The sequence below is a fragment of the Trachurus trachurus genome (genome assembly GCF_905171665.1).
Source record: "Trachurus trachurus genome assembly, chromosome: 11".
In the NCBI taxonomy this organism is placed as follows: Eukaryota; Metazoa; Chordata; class Actinopteri; order Carangiformes; family Carangidae; genus Trachurus; species Trachurus trachurus.
This window is the reverse complement of record NC_139904.1, coordinates 10,285,724-10,305,912: the sequence shown is the minus strand read 5'-3', so window position 1 is coordinate 10,305,912 and position 20,189 is coordinate 10,285,724. Positions and strand designations below refer to the sequence as shown.

Genomic DNA, 20,189 nt, shown 5'->3' with positions numbered 1-20,189 from the left:
TCACGTGACCACTTCCTTCATATGTCAGCTGACCGCGCAGGCCCCGCCCACCGCCAAGTACGGCCCAGTTTCTAAAGACTCATGTGGTAAAAACTAACTTTTTGTTGATATTTTTATAAACAAATCTGACTGCAATAATGTGTCCACTATCAACAGTTAATTTTATAAAAGCTGGATAAATAATGTAAATGTTTTATAATGATCATACAACTATAACTGTTCATCGCACCAACAGGTATTTCAATAAATCCTTGTTTTTAAATGTAAATGCCATTTTCCCAACATTAATTTCTGTAAAACCAATAACTTGGCTCAAAGTAAATTTAAAATGAAACCATTGTAGCTGACTATTCCCCTCATACAAAGAATAACAGCATTTATTTCATGTTTTTACATGTTACAGGTTCATGGGTTTTATTGTGTCGTTTTCTGTATTTAATAAGTAATCAGAACAGTTTAAATGAATTAAGCTGCAGCCATTGGGGCATGTCCATCCCCCTCTCTCTGCCTCCCCATTTCCTGTCTTTCACAACTCTACTATCGATTAAGGACAAAAAGGCCCCAAAAAATACTTAAAAAAACAAAGACATGTATGAAGACAACTTCAGCTGCAGCTTCAACAAAGATGAGATGTCAGAAACATGAGGAAGAATGAGAACAGGCCAGAAACATGTTTCTAACTTTGACTTTATTGACGGATTTATTAAGTTTCAGTGAGTCGTATGGTCCCCACACACACACACGCATACACACAAACAAACATAGAGAAACACACACACACTCAGACTGTCGGAGTGACTCTGATGTTGATCTGGATCGACGTGGATCTACTCGGCTCCCTGTCCTCCCATCTGCTCGTCTTTGTCTTTCTTCTTGTGACCAGAGACGATGTCATCGATGCGCAGCAACAAGATGGCCGTCTGAAAAACACAAGTCCAGCATCGTCAGTGGTGATGAGCCATCGATAGAAATAACGGTCAATTTCATAGTTATTTCGAGAAATATAGCCAAGAAATAACAATTGATTACGTAGAAATAGCTCAGAAATAATTGATTGTAATTGACATTTGCAACGAGTTGGTGGAGAAAAATTCTGGTCTTTCCCCCAAAATTTTGATCTTTATGAAAAACATGACATTACTAGGAAATGACGATTATTTTTAGGCTGACATCACTACGCAATTAATTGTTATTTCTTGACATTATCGCGTAATTAGTGGCCTGTAAATTAAAGGGTTACCGCTTTTCCTTCTGTAAACACATGCTGTCAAATTGTTCTGAAAAATGTCTTTCCGAATGAGCCTGTTCCGATTAAAATTTTCTTATCGACGTGTTTACATGACGCAGTTTTATTCGGATCGGCATTTATTCCCATTTCATTCCGATCATTTTGGCTAGTATCAGGTTTTACGTCCTCACCTCGACAGCGGTCTTGTAGGTCTGAGCTTTAACGGCAAGCGGCTCCCAGATTCCCATGGATGTCATGTCGGACAAAACGCCAGTCTCTCCGTCCACACCCCAACACACGCTGTTGTCCTGAGTGTGTTTCGCCTGAAGGCAGAGACAAAGAGACAAAGGATGAAATAGTTTGTGACATTACAAACAACGTTTTGTACTTGAAAACTCAGATTAGAGATTATAAATAACAGTGGTTACAGAGAACACACAAACCCCTTATTCTCAAAATCAAAAATACTGAAACTCACTGATCTGGTACACTTCCAAACAGCACAAAGCATGTACAGGGCAACAAATAACATACTACCAGTAAATATTCAAGCATGTTTTTTTCTGAGAGAAGGGGGATATGATTTGAGGGGGGAACTCAATCTAAAACATCTGTATGCACGCACAACTTTAAAAACATTTTGCATTTCAATATGTGGAGTGAGACTGTGGAGCAGACTAGCGGAGGAGCTCAGACATTAAGGTTTTCACACTTTTGCCATACTTGTCACTTATTGTATTTATTTTGACACAAGCAGTCATGGTGTTGTTGTTTGTTGGTGTTTTTTTTTTTAATACTCAACAAAAACAAACAAACAAACAAAAAACAGGATATACAGGAAGTAAGATAACCTAAAGTACTAGGTACTAGGTGGAGAAGGGGTAGGAATTAATAAACTAATGCTTCTTCCTACTCCTTTTCAAACATACAAAGGTTTTTATCGACTAGTGCTTCAAGTGTAATATGTTATTCACATGTTTGAAATAAAGTATTCATTCATTCATTCATAAATAAAGTTTTATTGAGCCTACCCTCAGTGATGTGAGCACTCGGATGGTGGAGGCTCCACAGTTCTGGATCAGGGTCCGGGGGATGACCTCCAGGGCCTGCGCCACAGCGCGGTACGGCCACTGCTCGACGCCGGTCAGAGCGCGGGAACGCTCCGTCAGACGCTTCGACACCGCCATCTCCGCGGCACCACCGCCCGGCAACAGGAAGGGGTCCAGCAGCACGTTACGACACACCTGCATGGCGTCCTGCAGGTTCCTCTCTACCTCCTGGGGATCAGAGAGAGAGAGAGAGGGTCAGTGAGCGGCGCCGTGTGTCACAACGTCACGAGGATCAGTGGTTTTATAGATCGTGGCGGGTAAAGATGGCGGCGGCGGCCACTCACAGCGAGGATCTCCTTGCTCGCTCCTCTCAGCAGGATGGTGCAGGCTTTGGGATCTTTACACTCGGTGACGAAGGTGAAATACTCATCGCCAATCTTCTTCACCTCAAACAGCCCCGCCCCCAAACCGACGTCTTCCTCGCGCAGCTCGTCGGTCCGACTGACGATACGAGCGCCGCACGCCCTGAGAGAGAGAAACGAGAGAGAGAGAGAGAGTTTACTATCTGGACTGGATCCAAGAAGCCGCTGTTGCTGCCGTGTGACATCACAACGTCCTACTGAGCGCTGATTGGACCGCTGGTTTTTACCATTCACTTCATGTCTCGTATATATTTATTTATTTTCTTGGTTTGAGATGCCGACTTCGTTTTGTATTATCCAAGGTCAATGTTCTGACTGTAATTGGAACTTTTCAATAAAGTTTTGAAAAAAAAAGGACCGCTGGTTTACCTGGCGATGCGGTTGTTGTCAGTCTTCCTCACACGGCGGATGGCGGTGATGTTCGCCTTCACCAGGTAGTGCTGAGCCAGATCTGGAGACACAGAACCGGTTGTTGGTGTCGTTTAGTTTATTTGCACATAAAAAACTATGAAATTAATGAAATTAAACATTGTGCAGGAAGAGGTGGAAGCCAAAAAAGAATTGTGGTGGTAAAAAAAAAAAGATAATACAGAAATTCATAACAAAAAAAAAAGAGAAAACAATTCAATACAAAATGAAAGATAAATATTAACAGATCCAGAGGTGCTACAAAGCTTTACTGAAGATTAATCTACACTACAGATCTAACTACAATCTACACCTTATTATTTATTTATTCTTTAGTTTTTGCATCATAAAAATTAGTTATTAGTGTGACTGAACCCGTCAGGATGAAGTTTATATCTGAGATCAAACATGTTGCCAATTATTCAACTCATCAGTGCTGTTGTATTGTGGCTCAGATGAGTTGTGCAGTACCTGAGATTCCCTTCTCAGTGAAGATCAGGTCTGGTTTGATGCGGATGATGTCCTCACAGATCTGCTGGATGTACTCCTCCTCCATCTGCAGGATCCTGGCAAAGTCCTCCTCCTTACTGATCTCTATGTCGGTCTACAGGGGGTAAAACAGATAGATAGATAGATGTCAGATAGAGTAACTTATTGCTTTATTTAAAATGTCATTAGCAGCAGCTGAGGGAAATACATGGCAATGACAAAAACACAAATCACAGAAACACAGAAATATCTAAAATTACATGAAACACAAGTATAAACACAACAAATATGTAGGTAAAAGGTGCATGTAAAAAGCTGTATTGCAGCGGGTATGAATGATTTTTGAGACAGGTGTGAGGACAGCGTGTCAATAGTGGTGAGCATAGTCACCAGCCTCACGATTCATCAGTCTACGATTCGGTTCAATTCGATGATACAAAGCATCAAGATGCATCACATCCTCAAGTTTCTATGTTGCCACAAATGGCTTTTTCATTATTCAGAGTGGCAGTCCGCCATTCCTAAATCCTAGCCGCCGCGCCCTCAAAAAAATGCAGGGTCGAGTACTCGCGACTACTAAGGTAAACTACAGATAACTATCTTGCTCAGTATCTACTCTTTGCACCTCGATGATGGACCACAGCGTGTTTTTCCACACAGCATAATTTAACTCAGGTGACAGAATAACAACAGTCTCAGTACAGGTCAGTGGTCGCTGTTGCCGGTGTGTTTTTAAAATTAGTGGGTTTGATTCTCGTGTTGGACGTCGCGTCGCACTAGCGCTAGTGGAAAAGCAAAACAAGGAAACAAAAAAACGATTATTATTGTAGCCCATAAGCTTAACACAACACACAGCAATAATGTTGCAATCGCGTGGGGACGGGGGTACACTGACCGACCTCACGATTCAATTCAATTACGATTCATCAGCCTGCAACTTGGTTCAATTCGATTATACGAAAGCATCAAGATGCATCACATCCTCAATTTTCTATGTTGCCACACGCGGCTTTTTCATTATTCAACAAAAACAGTCTGATAATTATGACCAATATGCGTTGATTCATAATCGTCCCATTAGGAATCTCGATGCGTTAGATGTCGGTGCGGTACCTGGCTCTCTCCCTTCTTGTACTCCAGAGAACAGTCCAGCAGGACGATGCGAGGGTCTTTGATCATGCGTTTCATCCTGGGGTGGGTCACGTCTTTGTTGACCATCACTCCTTTCAGGACACACGAGTCCTCGATGATGCCTCCTGGGACCTGGAACAGAAGTAAAGCAGTGAATCGACAGACTGAGCCGAGTCTTGGACGCGATCTGAAATCACCTGCTGCCGGTCAACGTCCTCCTGTGAAAAGCCTCGTACCTTCTCCACCTTGGCGTACTTCTTGATGTCGATCTCTTTGCGTCCGTTGTCCTCCAGCTCCACGGTGCGAACGGCGTCCAGAGCGATGCTGCAGGCCAGTTCAGACCAGCGGCTCAGAGCTTTGGTGTTGATGGCGGAGTGAACGATCTTCAGCATCATGGAGCGGTCGGACGTGTCCACGGGGGTGCTGAGGGGGAGGAGGAGGTCAATGATGAGGGGAATCATTGAGAGACAATTACAGAGACAAAAGGATCTGCACAGATTTTTCTCAGGAAATCTCTGGTTTTGTAAAAGGAGAGTTATGTAAACATCTTCATCATCACTTAAAGGTCCCATATTATGAAAAACAGTTTTTTTTCTGGTCTCTACATACATAAACTGATCCTCCCTGAGCCTACCAACTCCTAGAATGAGGAAAGCAAACGGGTCCTGCATGGACTCTGCAGCCCACCCACTGGTAAAACGGTGCTCATACAGGCTGTTCAGACTCAGCTCCTGTGGCGATGTCACGACGGGAGTGAGGCCGGCCCCTCAGCGCGATAAAACGCCTACCACGTCTATTTCTATGGCTGCAGACAGTGCACAGCAAGAAACTCCTGATACCCAGGGGGCAAAGCAAAAAAACGGACACGGAGCGTTGTAAAAGGTTTGACACCAGAAATGATATCTAGGAACTTCAAGGATTAAAACCTGGGTGGACAACCCGGTCAACTAGCTGCTGGAAAGCTACAGGGGGCCAAAACCCCTTTCTTGGGTCATTTTGCTGGCGAAATGATGTAAATGCAAATATTTAGGTACTACAATGGCATAAATAGTCATACAACTATAAAATTTGGCAGAGAGAATCTTGACACATAGGGGGAGGCATGAAAAAAAGATTCTGGGGTTTGTTGCAACTCGATTTTAAGATATCACCCTCAACATCCCAAAAAAGACCAAAAAAAGTACTGTTCACCTGACAAATTCTCATGGAAATTATTATTTTTCAGCACTTTATGGAGAATATCTATGCTTAACATGTATATAGAAAATTTCCTTAATTCATAAGCTTCCATTTGAGTCCAAGATAGCCTTTCTATCTCAAAAGCCCCACTTTCTGTGGCCAACGGTCTTCTCTATCTATCTGTTCACTTTGGGGAGACCGGAAATAGAATGGTTTCTGATCATGCCAGTTAACATGTAGTTTTTCACAATAGGTGTTGCATTGTTTGGAGACAGCCTGTAGCTTTCCAGTAGCTAGTAGAAAGGCTATCTTGGACTCAAATGGAAGCTTATGAATTAAGGAAATTTTCTATATACATGTCAAGCATAGATATTCTCCATAAGTGCTGAAAAATAATAATTTTCATTAGAATTTGTCAGGCGAACAGTACTTTTTTTGGTCTTTTTTGGGATGTTGAGGGTGATATCTTAAAATCGAGTTGCAACAAACCCCAGAATCTTTTTTTCATGCCTCCCCCTATGTGTCAAGATACTCTCTGCCAAATTTTATAGTTGTATGACTATTTATGCCATTGTAGTACCTAAATATTTGCATTTACATCATTTCGCCAGCAAAATGACCCAAGAAAGGGGTTTTGGCCCCCTGTAGCTTTCCAGCAGCTAGTTGACCGGGTTGTCCACCCAGGTTTTAATCCTTGAAGGTCCTAGATATCATTTCTGGTGTCAAACCTTTTACAACGCTCCGTGTCCGTTTTTCAAAAAACTGGGATTTTGCCCCCTGGGTATGAGCTAAGTTGATGAAATACCGACCAATTTTAAGTCATAAAGTGGTAATAATCTTTGCCGTGTACAGTAACCATGTTACTTAAAGGTGCAGGCACAGAAACAGCTTGTTCTCAGTAGAGCTCATATGAGCGACTTTTAGACAGCCGACATCCAGGACCACGGATCAGTTTGGGGCAATACATTTCGAATACAGTTTAGTTGGACGTCTGACAGCTGAGTGAAATTGAGTAAAAAGAGTATAATCTGGGATCTTAAAACAAAGGGAAAATTTAGGGTTCTCATTATACTCTTATTATACTGGTCCAACCCACTTGAGATCAAATTGCGCTGCATGTGGCCCCTGAACCTCTGTCATATTGCTGCCAAAAACATTTCACTATCAGTTCTGTTTCTTTAGTTTCATTAAAACCCAGTGAAACCCGAGTCAGGTCTAATCATAGATGAGAAACGCACCTGATCTCCTTCAGAGTCTCCAACATGTCCTCCAGGGCTTGTCTGTAGGCGCTGATGATGACGGTCGGGTGCATCTGCTGCTCCAGAAACTGCTCGGCCACAGACAGCATCTCCCCGGCTGAACAGACACAGTTAGAGACGAGGCCGTTAACAGCGTCTGTGATTTGACCCACAGCAGCCGACGGAGATTCAGTTCAAAACAACCAGAGGCTCAAGGTCTTTTCTCTGTCAGCTTTCAGCTACCATCTCTCGTGTTACAGTCGGTTTTGACCAATGTCTTCAATCAGCCGTAAGATACACTAAAACCCTTTCTTTCCATCTCTTTGTTATGTTGTTAGGCTTCCTTATCCATGAAAAGGTTAGATTTGTGCTAATGATTTCAGTTTTATTAACTCTAACTATTGTTTTTATTGTTATAACCGGGTCCGGTTCCTTGCAAAGGACAAATAAAGCTGAATCTGAATCTGAATCTGAAAACCGACACCAACAACACATGTCATAATTTTAACCAGAGCATTTTGTGATAAAAATGTTTCATTTTTGTTTAAGTTCAGGTTCCTAACAAAGCCAAAAACCAAACCAAAAAGCCTTGATGCAATAAACAAATTTACGTGGTCCTTTTATGCATAAAAAACCCCTAAAAACAGGTTGACACAAAACACAAAAGGAAGGTTAAAGTTCAATCCACTGTGATTAACAGGATGTTATGAACCAGAAACTAATGAACCAGCACTGACGGTTCAGTTCTCACCCAGGATGATGACGGACGTGGTCCCGTCTCCGACTTCCTCATCCTGAGTGCGGCTGATCTCGATCATCGACTTGGCTGCAGGATGCTGAACTTGGATCTGTTACCACGGAGACACACGGGTTGTTGTAATGTACGGAGCTACAGATATGTTAATGCTTTAAACCGTGACCGGGCCAAGTCCTCCCCCCTCTCACCTCTCTGAGGATGGCGTTTCCATCGTTAGTCATCACAATTCCTCCGGTGGGGTCGAGCAACATCTACACACACAGAGCAAAGAGTTACTTTATAAAGAAAAAGACCAAACCTCTGTCCCCTGAGAGTTATCTGTGCTGTTGAACTGACTCTGATCAAACAGTCACAAAAAAATGACACATCACCGTCATTTCAGACTGGACTGTGTCACAATAGCTGCGTTTCCTTTACCACTGGAACCCAAAACCTGAATATCGCAATAAAAAACTGGTAATGGAAATGTCTACATTTCGAAAAAGCCTCTCAAATATCGCTAAAGCATTTGTATGCTCTCGTGAGGTGGTTTTTCAGACGTAACGATATAAAAGTGTATCGCAAAAGAGTTATGGAAACACTTATTTCGGTTCAAGAACATCACACAGCTCATTGAACGTATCCCTGGTCATCCTGGAATTTTGTATCCAGTGTTCGTCTGTGAAATCCTCATTCACTTCGGGCAATCAAGCGCTGCCTTCGTCTTCTGCAGCAGATCACTGCTCCACCACCATTGAGGAGTGATTCTGGCTCCATTGAATCAGAAGCCCATGTTCTTTTGCACTGTGTTACTTATATGGACATTCGTGCTGATCTATTTAGTACACTTTCTAAGTTTTATTTTAATTTTAATGATTTTGATGATATGAATAAATTGTGTCATTTTAGCTGGTAAACATTGTATTAATGAATGTGCCAAAGCCTGCCACCTCATCCTCAATAGAAGACTGTCTCTTATGAGTTCCAGTTCGTAAAATAATTGTTTTGCTTTGTTTTTTTGTTTGTTTTGTTTGTATGGTACCATAATGTGCGTTTCTATTCATGTTTTAAGTAGTTGGTGTCTCACAACTCTCTTTTTGAGTGGTCCCCAACACTTTTAATTTTGTCAAGGGGGAACGGGTCATTTTGTAATCAATACTGTATTTTTATATTGTCTCTGGATTTTTATTGTGCGTTGTGGAGTGACACCGAAATAAAGCTTATCTATCTATCTATCTATCTATCTATCTATCTATCTATCTATCTATCTATCTATCTATCTATCTATCTATCTATCCATCTTTCTCAAAGTGAAGAATCGCGAGACCAGACTTTACGAGACTCATTCACAAAACACCTTTCAATGAAAACACTTGCAAATAGCAGTTGTACTTTTTCAAAATTTCAGAAATACTGCTTTTATATTTTGTGAAAACCTGTGATGGAAACGCAGCTACTGTCGCTTAGTGATGTGCATATTGCTGAAGGGCCTGAGAGTTAATTAAAACAGTAATATCAGGATTTCTCACCTTCATCATGGCCCGTGGGCCGAGGCAGGTCCTGATCACATCTGCGATGGTCTGAAACACAAACAGCGTGAATGTTTAAACGTTGCTCCTGTCTCACACCTAGACAACCTCATCATTCAGCTTGGCCCCGCCTCATGCAAAACTATTGGTTTTCCGTTTTTCTCCTGACAGCCAACTGCAGCTCCAGGCTTTAACCAGCTGGACAACTGAGATGAAGCTGTATCTGACCCCTCATTACTGCTACAACCAATTGGCTGGGCAGAAAATGAGCTCCATTTGAAGACGTTTATGAAAAATCTGTGCACCTACCTTTGCAGCATTGATGTTTCCAGTCTGGACTTTACGTCCTGACTCTCTCTTCACGTTCTGGTCTGCAAGAGGGGAAAAAACACATAGACACACAGGTAGTTAATATCAGTACACAACATTTACACCCCAGAACATGAACAGTTTATAGATAAACTGTCTCTTGTCTGTATACAACATGTATTGCAAGTCTGCCCGTCCTGGGTGAGGGATCCCTCCTCTGTTGCTCACCCTGCGGTTTCTTCTATTTCTTTTCCCTATTTAAAGGGTTTTCTTGGGAGTTTTTCCTCACTCGATGTGAGGGTCCAAGGGCAGAGGAAGTTGTCATGATGCTGTGTAAAGCCCCTTGACACAAACTGTTGGTAAAATCTGGCTATACAAATCAAATTTCCTTGCCTTGCCTTGCCGATACATTTTCATTACTGGTATCATACAATTTGCAGGACTGATATCAATAATAACGTGTCAATATATAGAGAGGAAATTATCAGAGCATTAGCTGCTGATGGATTGGAGATGTGTGACAGTGACTGAGCTGCTTGGTTTAACCCTGGTTGCTGCTGCAGCAATCGCTCAGTGCAAATCAACATGAACAATAAAACCAGTAACAAATTATATGCAGAGGATTTTTGTTTTTCTCTAATGAAAATGTCCAGATTGAAACTTTTATCTGGTGCTAATGAATCCAGATCAGTGAGGGTGTGGCTGGTGCAAACAAAACATCATCACTTCATCACTTAATCCATCAACATCGTCAGCCGCCGGCAGTAGCAGCCGCTGACACAGTGACGGAGTTTAGCTTCATCACCCGCCGCGAAAACTTTCATTGTTCCGCCGTTTAACGAACAAACAGCTCGAAAGCGACAAAAGAGGCTAGCGGCTAACGAGCTAACTGTCTGTTCATGCTGAGTAACGGAGGAAACGTCCATTAGCTTATCTTAGCTTAGCATAGCCTAGCTTAGCATGTCGGCGTGCTGTAACGATGCGGGGTAGCACGTGCTACACCGGGCCGCTGCGACGGTAAACAACCACAAAGCGGAGACGGTAACGGCTCCGTGTCCCGCTAAAAAACACTTTACAGCTCTAAAACATTAAATTGTGAGGGTGTTAGAGACACTTACTGAGCACTAGGACTTGTTGGCCGTACATGGTGACAGCGAGACCCGGGACAGAGGCACCGAGAAGCTTCTGGGAGGATCGACGAGAAGGAGGGCTCAACGGGCGGGGGCGGGAGAAGCCGGCACAGACCGACCAATCAGCGGACAGGAACACTTTGACGGACAGGTGTTTTAACCAATAGAGTCAATGAGCTCAAAGCAGTTGAAGCGGATCACGAGGAGACAAAGCTCAGCCTTTTATGGTGAAAAACCAACCACAGTTCATCAAAAATGTTCATAATTATAGGCAATGACAGTGTAAAATGTATAGACCGATAGTTTCTGTTGTAATGTACAATGGAAATATTGATGGAATTATAATGAAATGAAAGGCATAAATAATTATCTGTATATTGGCTATAAAATACAAAAGAAAGCCGCTTACATCCAAATTAAACAGTTTTCAAAAATGATACAACTAGTAATCTGTTTAATAAGCAATAAATAATAGTAAAGTAAACAACTTATTGATTGTATAATTAGTAAATAAATGACAGGTTTATAATATACTATAATGCTCTAATGTTATACCCACGGGAAATAATCAATGACATCACTTTACTGAAAAATGAAAAAATAAAAAACTGTTTTAAAATAGTGGTTTTATGGTTAAAACCAACCAAAGTTCATCAAAAATGTTCATAATCATAGACAATGACAGTGTAAGATTTATAGATCAATAGCTTTGATAGTTTCTGTAGTAATCTACAATGGTAGGCCTAATGTTGATGGATTTATAAACGGTCCATGAAAACTATCCTTAGGTATAAATAATATCTGTATATCGGCTATAAAATACCAAGAAAGCTGTTTACATCCAAATGAAAGAGTTTTCAAATGATCCAACTAGTAATCTGTTTAATAATCAATAAATAAGGGTGCAATAAACAGCTTGTTAACTGTATTATTAGTTAATAACTGACAGGTTAATAATAGAGCTCTTTTGCTACCCACAGGAAATAATCAATGACATCACAATCTTTCTATAATGAAAAAAAAACACAAAAACTGTTTTAAGCTGTCTTTCAAGTTTTTGTTATATATATTTGATGTTATATATATTTTATAATTCTACTTTTGTATTAATTGTGAGGATTATAAGGTGAAGTGTTTCATGTAGTGACAGTACAACAGAAAGCGCACAACAGAGTGTAATATCAGTCAATTGATCTTTATTAAATATTCTCAGCTCCTCTTCAGTGTAAACAATAATTTATATCTCCTGACAGTCATAAGGCTCAGAATACGTTTGCATCAGTAAACAAAGAGGCTCCACCCACCCACACCCAAAAAAAAAGAATAATAATAAAATAAAAGTTTGTCATTGAGAAACACTAAATATAAAATCCAAGGATGACATCAATAAATAAGTTCCATTTTTTTTTGTGCATAAATAAAAATAAATAATATTCATAATTCCTCAGAAACACCTGGCAGGCAGGAAAAATATGTTGTTGTGTAATAAGTTAATTTTCCCATGAAATTTCAAAATTAAATTTGACAACAAGACTTTTCGAGACATTGACATCGACAGTCTGGGCAACGCAAAGTTTTCACGTTCGTGCATCTGAGGTGTCGGCAGTCAGAGGTCTGAGTCTTAAATTAACCAACAGTGAAAATCTGTCTGTGATCTGTGATACAGATCTCTGCCATCAATATTATTATTTATTTATTGAAGTTGTGACATTGAAACTTTCCATATTCTGACTTAAAGAGAGACTTCACCCAAAATCGATACTTCACCAATTTTCTACTCACCGTCGTGCCAATGAAGGGTTTGGAGAACTTTCTGAGTCATCAAAACGCTTTAGGAGTTCCAGGGGGGGTCCGGCTGGCAACGGATATTCATATAATGGCGGCGGATAGAGTTCACTTTTGAATCATCCAAAACACACACTATGAAACATCCAGATACCTCCATACTGCTCGTCTGTACTGACCCAAGTGTCTTGAAGCCGCCACATGAAAAAGTTGTTCGGAAAAAAAATAATTTGATCTCTGTTTTTATCCTTGTTGTAGCAGAAGCTCCCAGTGGCCGGGCGAGATGCGCCTTTGAGATGTTCTTCTGTGTTTACATGTGCACAAACATCAATGTGGCGGCTTCAGGACACTTGGGTCAGTACAGACGAGCAGTATGGAGGTATCTGGATGTTTCATAGTGTGTGTTTTGGACCATTCAAAAGTGAACTCTATCCGCCGCCATTATATGAATATCCGTTGCCAGCCGGACCCCCCCTGGAACTCCTAAAGCGTTTTGATGACTCTGAAAGTTCTCTGAACCCTTCCTTGGCATGACGGTGAGAAGATGTTATGTGAATTATCGATTTTGGGTGAAGTATCCCTTTAACTTGTCATTACATCACAACTAAGTAGCAGCCTCACACATGCTGTGTTTGTCAGTTGTGCTCAGTCACCGTTTACGTCGCCACGACAGACGGGTGAGCACCAGCCACGCCGCCGGTCCCACATGACCTCATAAATAAATAAGTCGATGAAATAATTTAAGGAACCTCATAAATAACATTAAAATAAACCAGGTGTGTAACGGTGATGTCATCGTATTAAGCAGGTGTTTTGTGGTTAAACCAGCGGGTGTCCTCTCATCACTTCCTGTCTCTGGCTCAAGGTCCAAATCCCGGTCCCGGTCTTGCCACCAGGATCGGGGCTCCGGTCTCGTCCTCCCTATGAATGTTCATGGTCATGAAAACCAGTTGGTGGTGGCGCCCCCCGGTGGTCAGACCTGAGCGGTGGACGTCGGTGGTGGAAGGTGTCAGAGTTCGTTCTTCGAGCCGCTGGCGACCGGACCGTGACTCGCCTCGCGCTTCAGGAACTTCAGGAAGTCTCTGAGCTCTCGAGCGCCCTGACAACCGAGAGAGAGAGGAGACGTCAGCCGATCAGCTGAAACTCAAACATGTTCAGAGTTAAGAACGAAGCTGCCGACACTCAGGAGTTGTTGTGCGTTACCTGGTATCGGACGGGCTCGTCCTTTTTACCCACTGGAGCAAAGTAAATGGTGGGAAACCTGAAGACAGAGGCAGAGGGAGGTAAAGAAACAAGATCTGAGTCTTTGATTTGATGTTTCACATGAGTTCTAGTTTAAAGGAGCTTTACGAAAGTTTTTGTTATTAGTATTAACAACTATTGATAAAGCAGAAGTAAGCGGAATTTTTGTGTTAATATTAATAGTTATATTTTCCGACGGCAATCACTTCTATAGAGTGTTTGGTCTGAAACACGGGTCTGTCAGTCACTCTGCTCTGCTGTAAGCCAAGGAGAAAACTTTCCTTGTATCCTACAACCTTTATCCAATGAGGAGAGAGAACGGCATAAAGGGCTGTGTGTGCAGCCAAGGGATGTGCGTGAATGTGGTGACGTAGGGACGAGGACCAATAGATCCATGACGGGGGCGGGGACTGCTAACTCCATCGGCTGACAAGAAGTTAGCCAAAACGACCGGATCGCTTACTTCTGCTTTAATAGAACGAATCGCATCGTTTGTGTTTACACAAACTTCAAAACCAGCATGAGAACAATAGTGACGGACGAGAGTTTTGCTATCTAATTTTTCACGTCACTATATCACCGTTTAGACTAATCTGATGTTTGTAAAGTCTATAAAACTAATGATTGGACAAACATTACTATTTCTGTGTGCATGATTGAGCTAACTGACGGTAGTTTCATGTCGTGTCCGACAACGGGACGGTTTTAACAGTTGACAGTTATGAAAGTGAGCAAAATCAAGGCAATAATATACTATAATAATCAGACTTATCTGTATTTTGGCCGATAATGCGAACCACATCGGCCCAAAAATGATCTGTACCGATCGTGTTATTGTGCATCCCTAATGAAAATTGGGGGATTACTGATTTAAATCACTGTCCAGGAGGTTTAATAACAGTTCTGTGTGGTTGTGAGATCTGCTGTGGAGAGAGTTTGTTTCACATTTGTACAGAGATAAAGATGCAAATAAAATCCCAGTGCTCACCCTTGAACATCGTAGCCCAGTGGGACGTCGTTATCCATAGCGTTCATCTTGGCGATGACAATGTGTGGATCAGAAAACAGCTGAGAAACAGAAAGAAAGAGAGAGATGAGAGACTTCTGTTTACATCACACGTATAAAAAAAAAGACCAATTGTAGATGGTCGCATGGTTTTCTGTAACGTTTTTAATTCAATTAATACGTTTTTCTATCTTTCTCCTTGTTGGCAGTCGTCAGGTCTTCTGTCGTGTCATTATTGAGTCGTGTGCTTTTTACTCTTTTACGCTTGGGGACCTGCCTGTCAATCGTGCAGCGCTGAGAAGAAGCACGGACGGAAGTGGAAAAAATTCCAAAATAAAACGACCAGAAGTGTAAATTAGACAAAACAAATGATTATATATTTTTCATTCTCTCTCTGCGGCCCGGTACCAAATGATCGGGAACCCCTGACATAAACAAACAGCTGGTAGAAGAAAACAGTGAGGAGGAGCAGCTGTGCCGATGGGTAATGTGGGAATGTGGTGCTCACTAACTGATGATGATGACGGTGGTGTACCGTACCGTACGTACCGTATCAGCCAGCTCTCTGTACACCGGCTCCAGTTTCTTGCAGTGCGGACAGGACGGAGAGTAGAACTGGATCAGAACGTCCTTCTTTGGATCATTAACGATGTCGTCGAAGGTCTCAGCGACAACTTGCTGCAGCACAGGACCGGAGAGATCAGAGAGACGTCAGAAATCTGGTTTCTACTGGACCTGAATCGAGAACGTGACACCGTCTCTCTCTCTCTCTCTCTCTCTCTCAGTCTGGACTCACCTTGACAACGGCCGAGTTTCTCTCAGGTACGGGCTCAGACTTCACGTAGCGCTTGAGTCGACCTGAGAAGTAATCGTCTAAAAACCTCTCCAAGGATTCACCGTCCCTCCTGAAACACACACACACGGAGAGGATGAGGCAGTCAGACACACACATACATACATCTCCATGCACTACTGCACGTTAGACTTTTTTTTTAGGTTTTAACAATCATCTATACACCAATATGCACGTATATGCACTGTTACTTTTTATTTGCACTATGTACTACTACCTCTTCTATTGCTTTTCATTTTTATTTTTTTTTACATTCTTGTGCTTTTATTTTTATGCAATGACCAAAAGGTACATACCGGTAGGAATTTCACTGCAATTACTTGTAATAATAGTAATAATAATAATAAATAATAATAAATTTGATTTGCAAACACTTTTACAAATGCTCAAAGACACTTTACATTTTAAAAATCATGATAAAAAGTGATATAAGTGACAAATAAACTAAACTGACACACATTGACCTTGAGTTGTCTAGAGCAGTGGTTTTTGAGAGGGTTCAAATGGGTCCCCAACTTTTCCTTGGAATTTTACCACTTTTTTCTAAAAATTTTAAACTTTTATTTTAGAGATATTATTCTTTTTATTATAAAAAATGTTTTGGGGGGGAAAAATTTTACCACTTTTTCTAGAAACATTTAAACTTTTTTTTTTTTTTTTTTTTTTTTTTTTTTTTTTTAAATCTTACCACATTTTTCTGGATTTTATTTTATTTTGTATGTACTTTTTCCTTTTGAGAATTTTTCTCACTTTTTTTTTCTAGAAATGTTTAAACATTTTTGGAAAAATTGTACCACTTTTTTCCAGAAATTTCTCCACAATATTTCCAAAAATTCACGCCATTGGTCCTAAGTTGAAAGTATACAATGACTAAAAAAGTAACGTTCTTCAGTCTCAGAACAAATATTTGTGTATTTCTGGTGTTTGCTTCAAAATTTTGTCAAGTGGGGGTCCGTGGTCTAATTTGTGACGATTTAGGGTCCTTGATGTACTGGTCTAGAGTACAGGTGTCACCATGGCAACCTGATTGTCCCAACATGTTTGAAACACTTCATGCCTTCAGACACATTAGCCAACATGCTGTAAACATAGTAACGTGACGTACGTGAACTCCTCCCTCATCGTGTACTTGTAGCCCAGTTTGGTCCGGATCGTGACGAACGGCAGCTCTCCTCCGTCCGACGTCCCCAAACCGAAGTCTTCCTCCAGCTCGGACAAGAACTCCTTCGTATTGGCCACTGAGAACGTCAGACCCCGTCCAGGGTATTTGGACGCCACCTTCATCACCCTGGCAACAAGACATCAGGGAGGGGGAGGGGCTCAGGTAACAGAGAGGTTGTGTGTTGTCTATTACCTGCATGTGTGTGCGTTACCTGTTCCTCCAGTAGTTGGACCCTCTGACGTTGTGATGGTAGTCGAGGTCGTAGTACGCCGTCAGCAGGTCGCGAACTCTCAGACGATCCCTGTTCTCCGGAGTCATGTGAGGGCACAGACCATAACTACAGACAGGGGGAGACCGGTGAACACAGAGACAGAGACGTGTCAGCCCCACCAAAAAAAAAACATGATTATGCGACTGCATAATTCAACATAATCAGCCAAAGTCCGCATATTATGCAGGGCGTCGCATTTTTTCCAAAGACGGCACACTTTCACCGTATGAAGTTGAAAAATGTTGCATAGTTACTTCACACAGAAGCAGTTGCCTTGGGAACGTTATGAAGTGATGTAATTGCGAGAAGATAAACGAAACCGTGTGAGGCAGAGAATTAAAGAAATTGCCCAATAATAAAATACAATTATGCTTATGCTTTACAACAAATGTCAAAAATATTGGATTGTTTCAGTGATTAGGACAAAGGGATGTAATGTTAGTAACAGCTGTGTGTGTGTGTGTGTGTGTGTGTGTGTGTGTGTGTGTGTGTGTGTGTGTGTGTGTGTGTGTGTGTGTGTGTGTGTGTGTGTGTGTAAGGCAGCCCAAAAGATAGAAAGGTGAGGTTAGGGGAATCATTTTTTTTTTCTTTTTCATCAAATCGCTTTTTTTCAGCTCCCACAATTTCAGCAAATTCCCGCAATTTCATCACATAAAATTGAATAAATACTCATATGCATATTCCATCGTTTTTTTTTTTTTTTTCAAACCCGCCGCATAATCAAGGATTTTTGCCTGCAACAATCACAAAAAAGTCTGTGTTTTCTGTAAGGATTGTCTTGTGCTGAGGTGATGATCAGTAAAACCTACATTTGGTCTCTGAGGAAGCGTCGTAGAGATCCGATGGTCAGGTACTCTTTGAAGACCACGACGCTGTCCTCAAACTTGTTGGCCAGTCTGGGAGGTCTGAACAGCAACACACTCCTACAGAACGGGAGAGAGAATAGATGACCTTCGAACTCTGAACTGATTTTCTGACGAGTGGACAAAGGTAAAAATTACAAGCTGAAAATGTAACATTTTAAAGAGGAACTATGCAAGTCCGGTGGCTTTTCCTTTGTTTCGCTAACCCTCCTCTCGGCCATGTGCATTTGTTTACAGCGAAGCCGGCGAGAAATCAATCAATAGAGCGGTAGATAACGTTATATATCATATACGATGTTACGACGTGTATATTTGTGTAGTCTAATCTGTCATAAACAAGAAGGACACCAGAATGAAGGTTATTTATTGACCTAAGGAACAGAAAGTCACGCAACACAGAGGAACACAACATAGATTAACAAACAGTACATGTAACATACAGTAACAAAACATCCTAAACTCAAGGTAGACTTACTTAACAACCCCCAGGGCTTTCAGCTGCATCTCTGTGCTTCCTTCAGTAGGTATAAATCATACAACTTGTCATCATGTGACACAGGTATGGAACTTTATTCTGGTAGAAAAAGTCACTTGAGCAACTTCCACCTGCTGAAGAAGCCCATGGGACACGTCTGAAAGCCCCCAGTCAGTACGAGCATGATTTTAACTTCACTCACTCAGACTTCACTCCGTGACTCTCCCCGAGCTTCAGGTCAGTGGCGTGCGCAAATCTGAACTGTTCTCTGAGCAGACCTGCAGCTTTCAGAAACTCTGGCAGATGAGAGCTGTCCGCGCCTGAAAACACACCTGGTGGACGGGAACAACATTTTGTTAAAACAAATTCATGTGATGTGATATATGATGTAAAACAACAGAAGATCACGGCGTTGACGTACCTATAATACTGGCATCGTAGTGGTTGATGAAGGTCTGGAGGTCTTCCTCAGTATTCAGGTGAACCGAGTCTGGACCCGTTTGCTTTATCATGTAGTGATAGATCCCGTCTGGACACACAGATTTATTTTTCATACCGTCAGTGTCTGTCTGTGTATTGATCTTATACGTATCGGTGTATCTTATCTTTGTAACCTGCAGAGCGAGGTCCGTCGTAAGGGGCAGAGTCTCTTCCATTCCTGAAAATCTTCAGAGTGGGATATCCGGAAACCCCGAAACGACCACAGGTCTCTGAGCTGGCGGTGCAGTCCACCTGGAAACAGGTGAGGAGGAGGAGGAGGAGGAGGAGTCAGGATAGTTGCACTCTTCTCATTCAGCTGACAGTGTTAGTACTGTATTATTTCAATGATGGAGGTGTCACCTTTGCTAACTGGACGGTTCCCTTCAGTCGGGTCGCTGCTTTCTCAAAGTCTGGAGCTAATTTCTTACAGTGACCACACCTGAGAGGTGAAGACAAGAGAGGGAAGGAAATTAAGATATGAGCAAAGGGTGGACAGAAGTAAAAGAAGGTGAAGAAAAGACAGATTAAAGATAGTAAGAAATGAAATGAGGAATGGGAAGGAAGTAACGTTAGATAATAGCAATTAAAAGGAAAAAGGGGGTGAGGATGGAAAGGGAGGAGGTAACAAGGATGCACGGAAGGAGATAAGGTTATAAATGAGGACAATCAAACAAGGAAGGATGTAAAGATGGATGATGAAAATAAACAGAAAGAGAAATAGATGGAAGGAGAAGGAGGGGAGGACGGAGGGATGAAAAAGGTGAACGGAAGACGAGGGTGGATAGAGGGATGAAGGTGGGCACATGCAGCAGTTTATTAGTCCGTCATTACTTCACAACAGAAACACATTTTAACAACAGCTTTTGTATTTGTATTTCCCGAGCTAACGGTGCTAATGCTAATTCCCGTTCCGTTACCATGGAGCGTAGAATTTCACCAGCATGGTCTCGTGCTCCGCTGCCAAGTAGTCGAAGTCCGCGTCACCGAGCTCGAGCACGTCTCTACGCAACGAAACCGCGGCGGGAAAACAGGACATCAGCACCAAAGTAACGGCAGGAAGGAGGCGGGCAGCGACCGCCATGATAGAGGGGGGGGAAAGATGAATGACTGCAAAGGAAAAAATAAAAAAATATGACTGAGATGGTGACCGGTGCGGACCGAGCAGACCCTCTTCATAACACCGAGCGTTAAGGCAGATGAAAAC

General features: G+C 41.9%; 2 protein-coding genes across 2 annotated transcripts; both read right to left on the bottom strand.

Moving 5' to 3' along the window:
- Window positions 1-669: 669 nt before the first annotated feature.
- Window positions 670-10,931, bottom strand: cct3 (chaperonin containing TCP1, subunit 3 (gamma)). The gene is made up of 14 exons (XM_083982043.1): window positions 10,837-10,931; window positions 9,719-9,780; window positions 9,410-9,460; window positions 8,090-8,152; window positions 7,896-7,992; window positions 7,145-7,262; window positions 4,964-5,150; window positions 4,710-4,859; window positions 3,579-3,711; window positions 3,069-3,150; window positions 2,622-2,802; window positions 2,260-2,505; window positions 1,420-1,551; window positions 670-920 (listed from the first exon to the last, which is right to left on the bottom strand). The coding sequence occupies exons 1-14, from the start codon at window positions 10,862-10,864 to the stop codon at window positions 828-830; spliced, it is 1,623 nt and encodes a 540-aa protein (XP_083838169.1). The 5' UTR covers window positions 10,865-10,931; the 3' UTR covers window positions 670-827.
- Window positions 10,932-13,815: 2,884 nt separating this feature from the next.
- Window positions 13,816-20,133, bottom strand: pdia8 (protein disulfide isomerase family A, member 8; the record flags this gene model as incomplete). Its single annotated transcript, XM_083982426.1, has 12 exons — window positions 19,903-20,133; window positions 19,346-19,424; window positions 19,120-19,237; window positions 18,927-19,034; window positions 18,708-18,837; window positions 17,977-18,090; window positions 17,108-17,233; window positions 16,840-17,022; window positions 15,678-15,786; window positions 15,431-15,559; window positions 14,864-14,943; window positions 13,816-13,894 (listed from the first exon to the last, which is right to left on the bottom strand). Exons 1-12 carry the CDS (start codon window positions 20,064-20,066, stop codon window positions 13,816-13,818), a joined length of 1,419 nt encoding a protein of 472 aa, XP_083838552.1. The 5' UTR covers window positions 20,067-20,133.
- Window positions 20,134-20,189: the final 56 nt, after the last annotated feature.

What these genes read in the sequence shown, in the direction of transcription:
- cct3 (XM_083982043.1), bottom strand. Translation starts at nt 10,864, where the DNA reads ATGTACGGCCAACAAGTCCTAGTGCTCA. An exon ending in GCCCACGGGCCATGATGAAG is followed by an intron (nt 8,153 to 9,409) that starts GTGAGAAATCCT and finishes CTGTGTGTGTAG; the next exon opens with ATGTTGCTCGACCCCACCGG. An exon ending in GAGACTCTGAAGGAGATCAG is followed by an intron (nt 5,151 to 7,144) that starts GTGCGTTTCTCA and finishes CCTCCCCCTCAG; the next exon opens with CACCCCCGTGGACACGTCCG.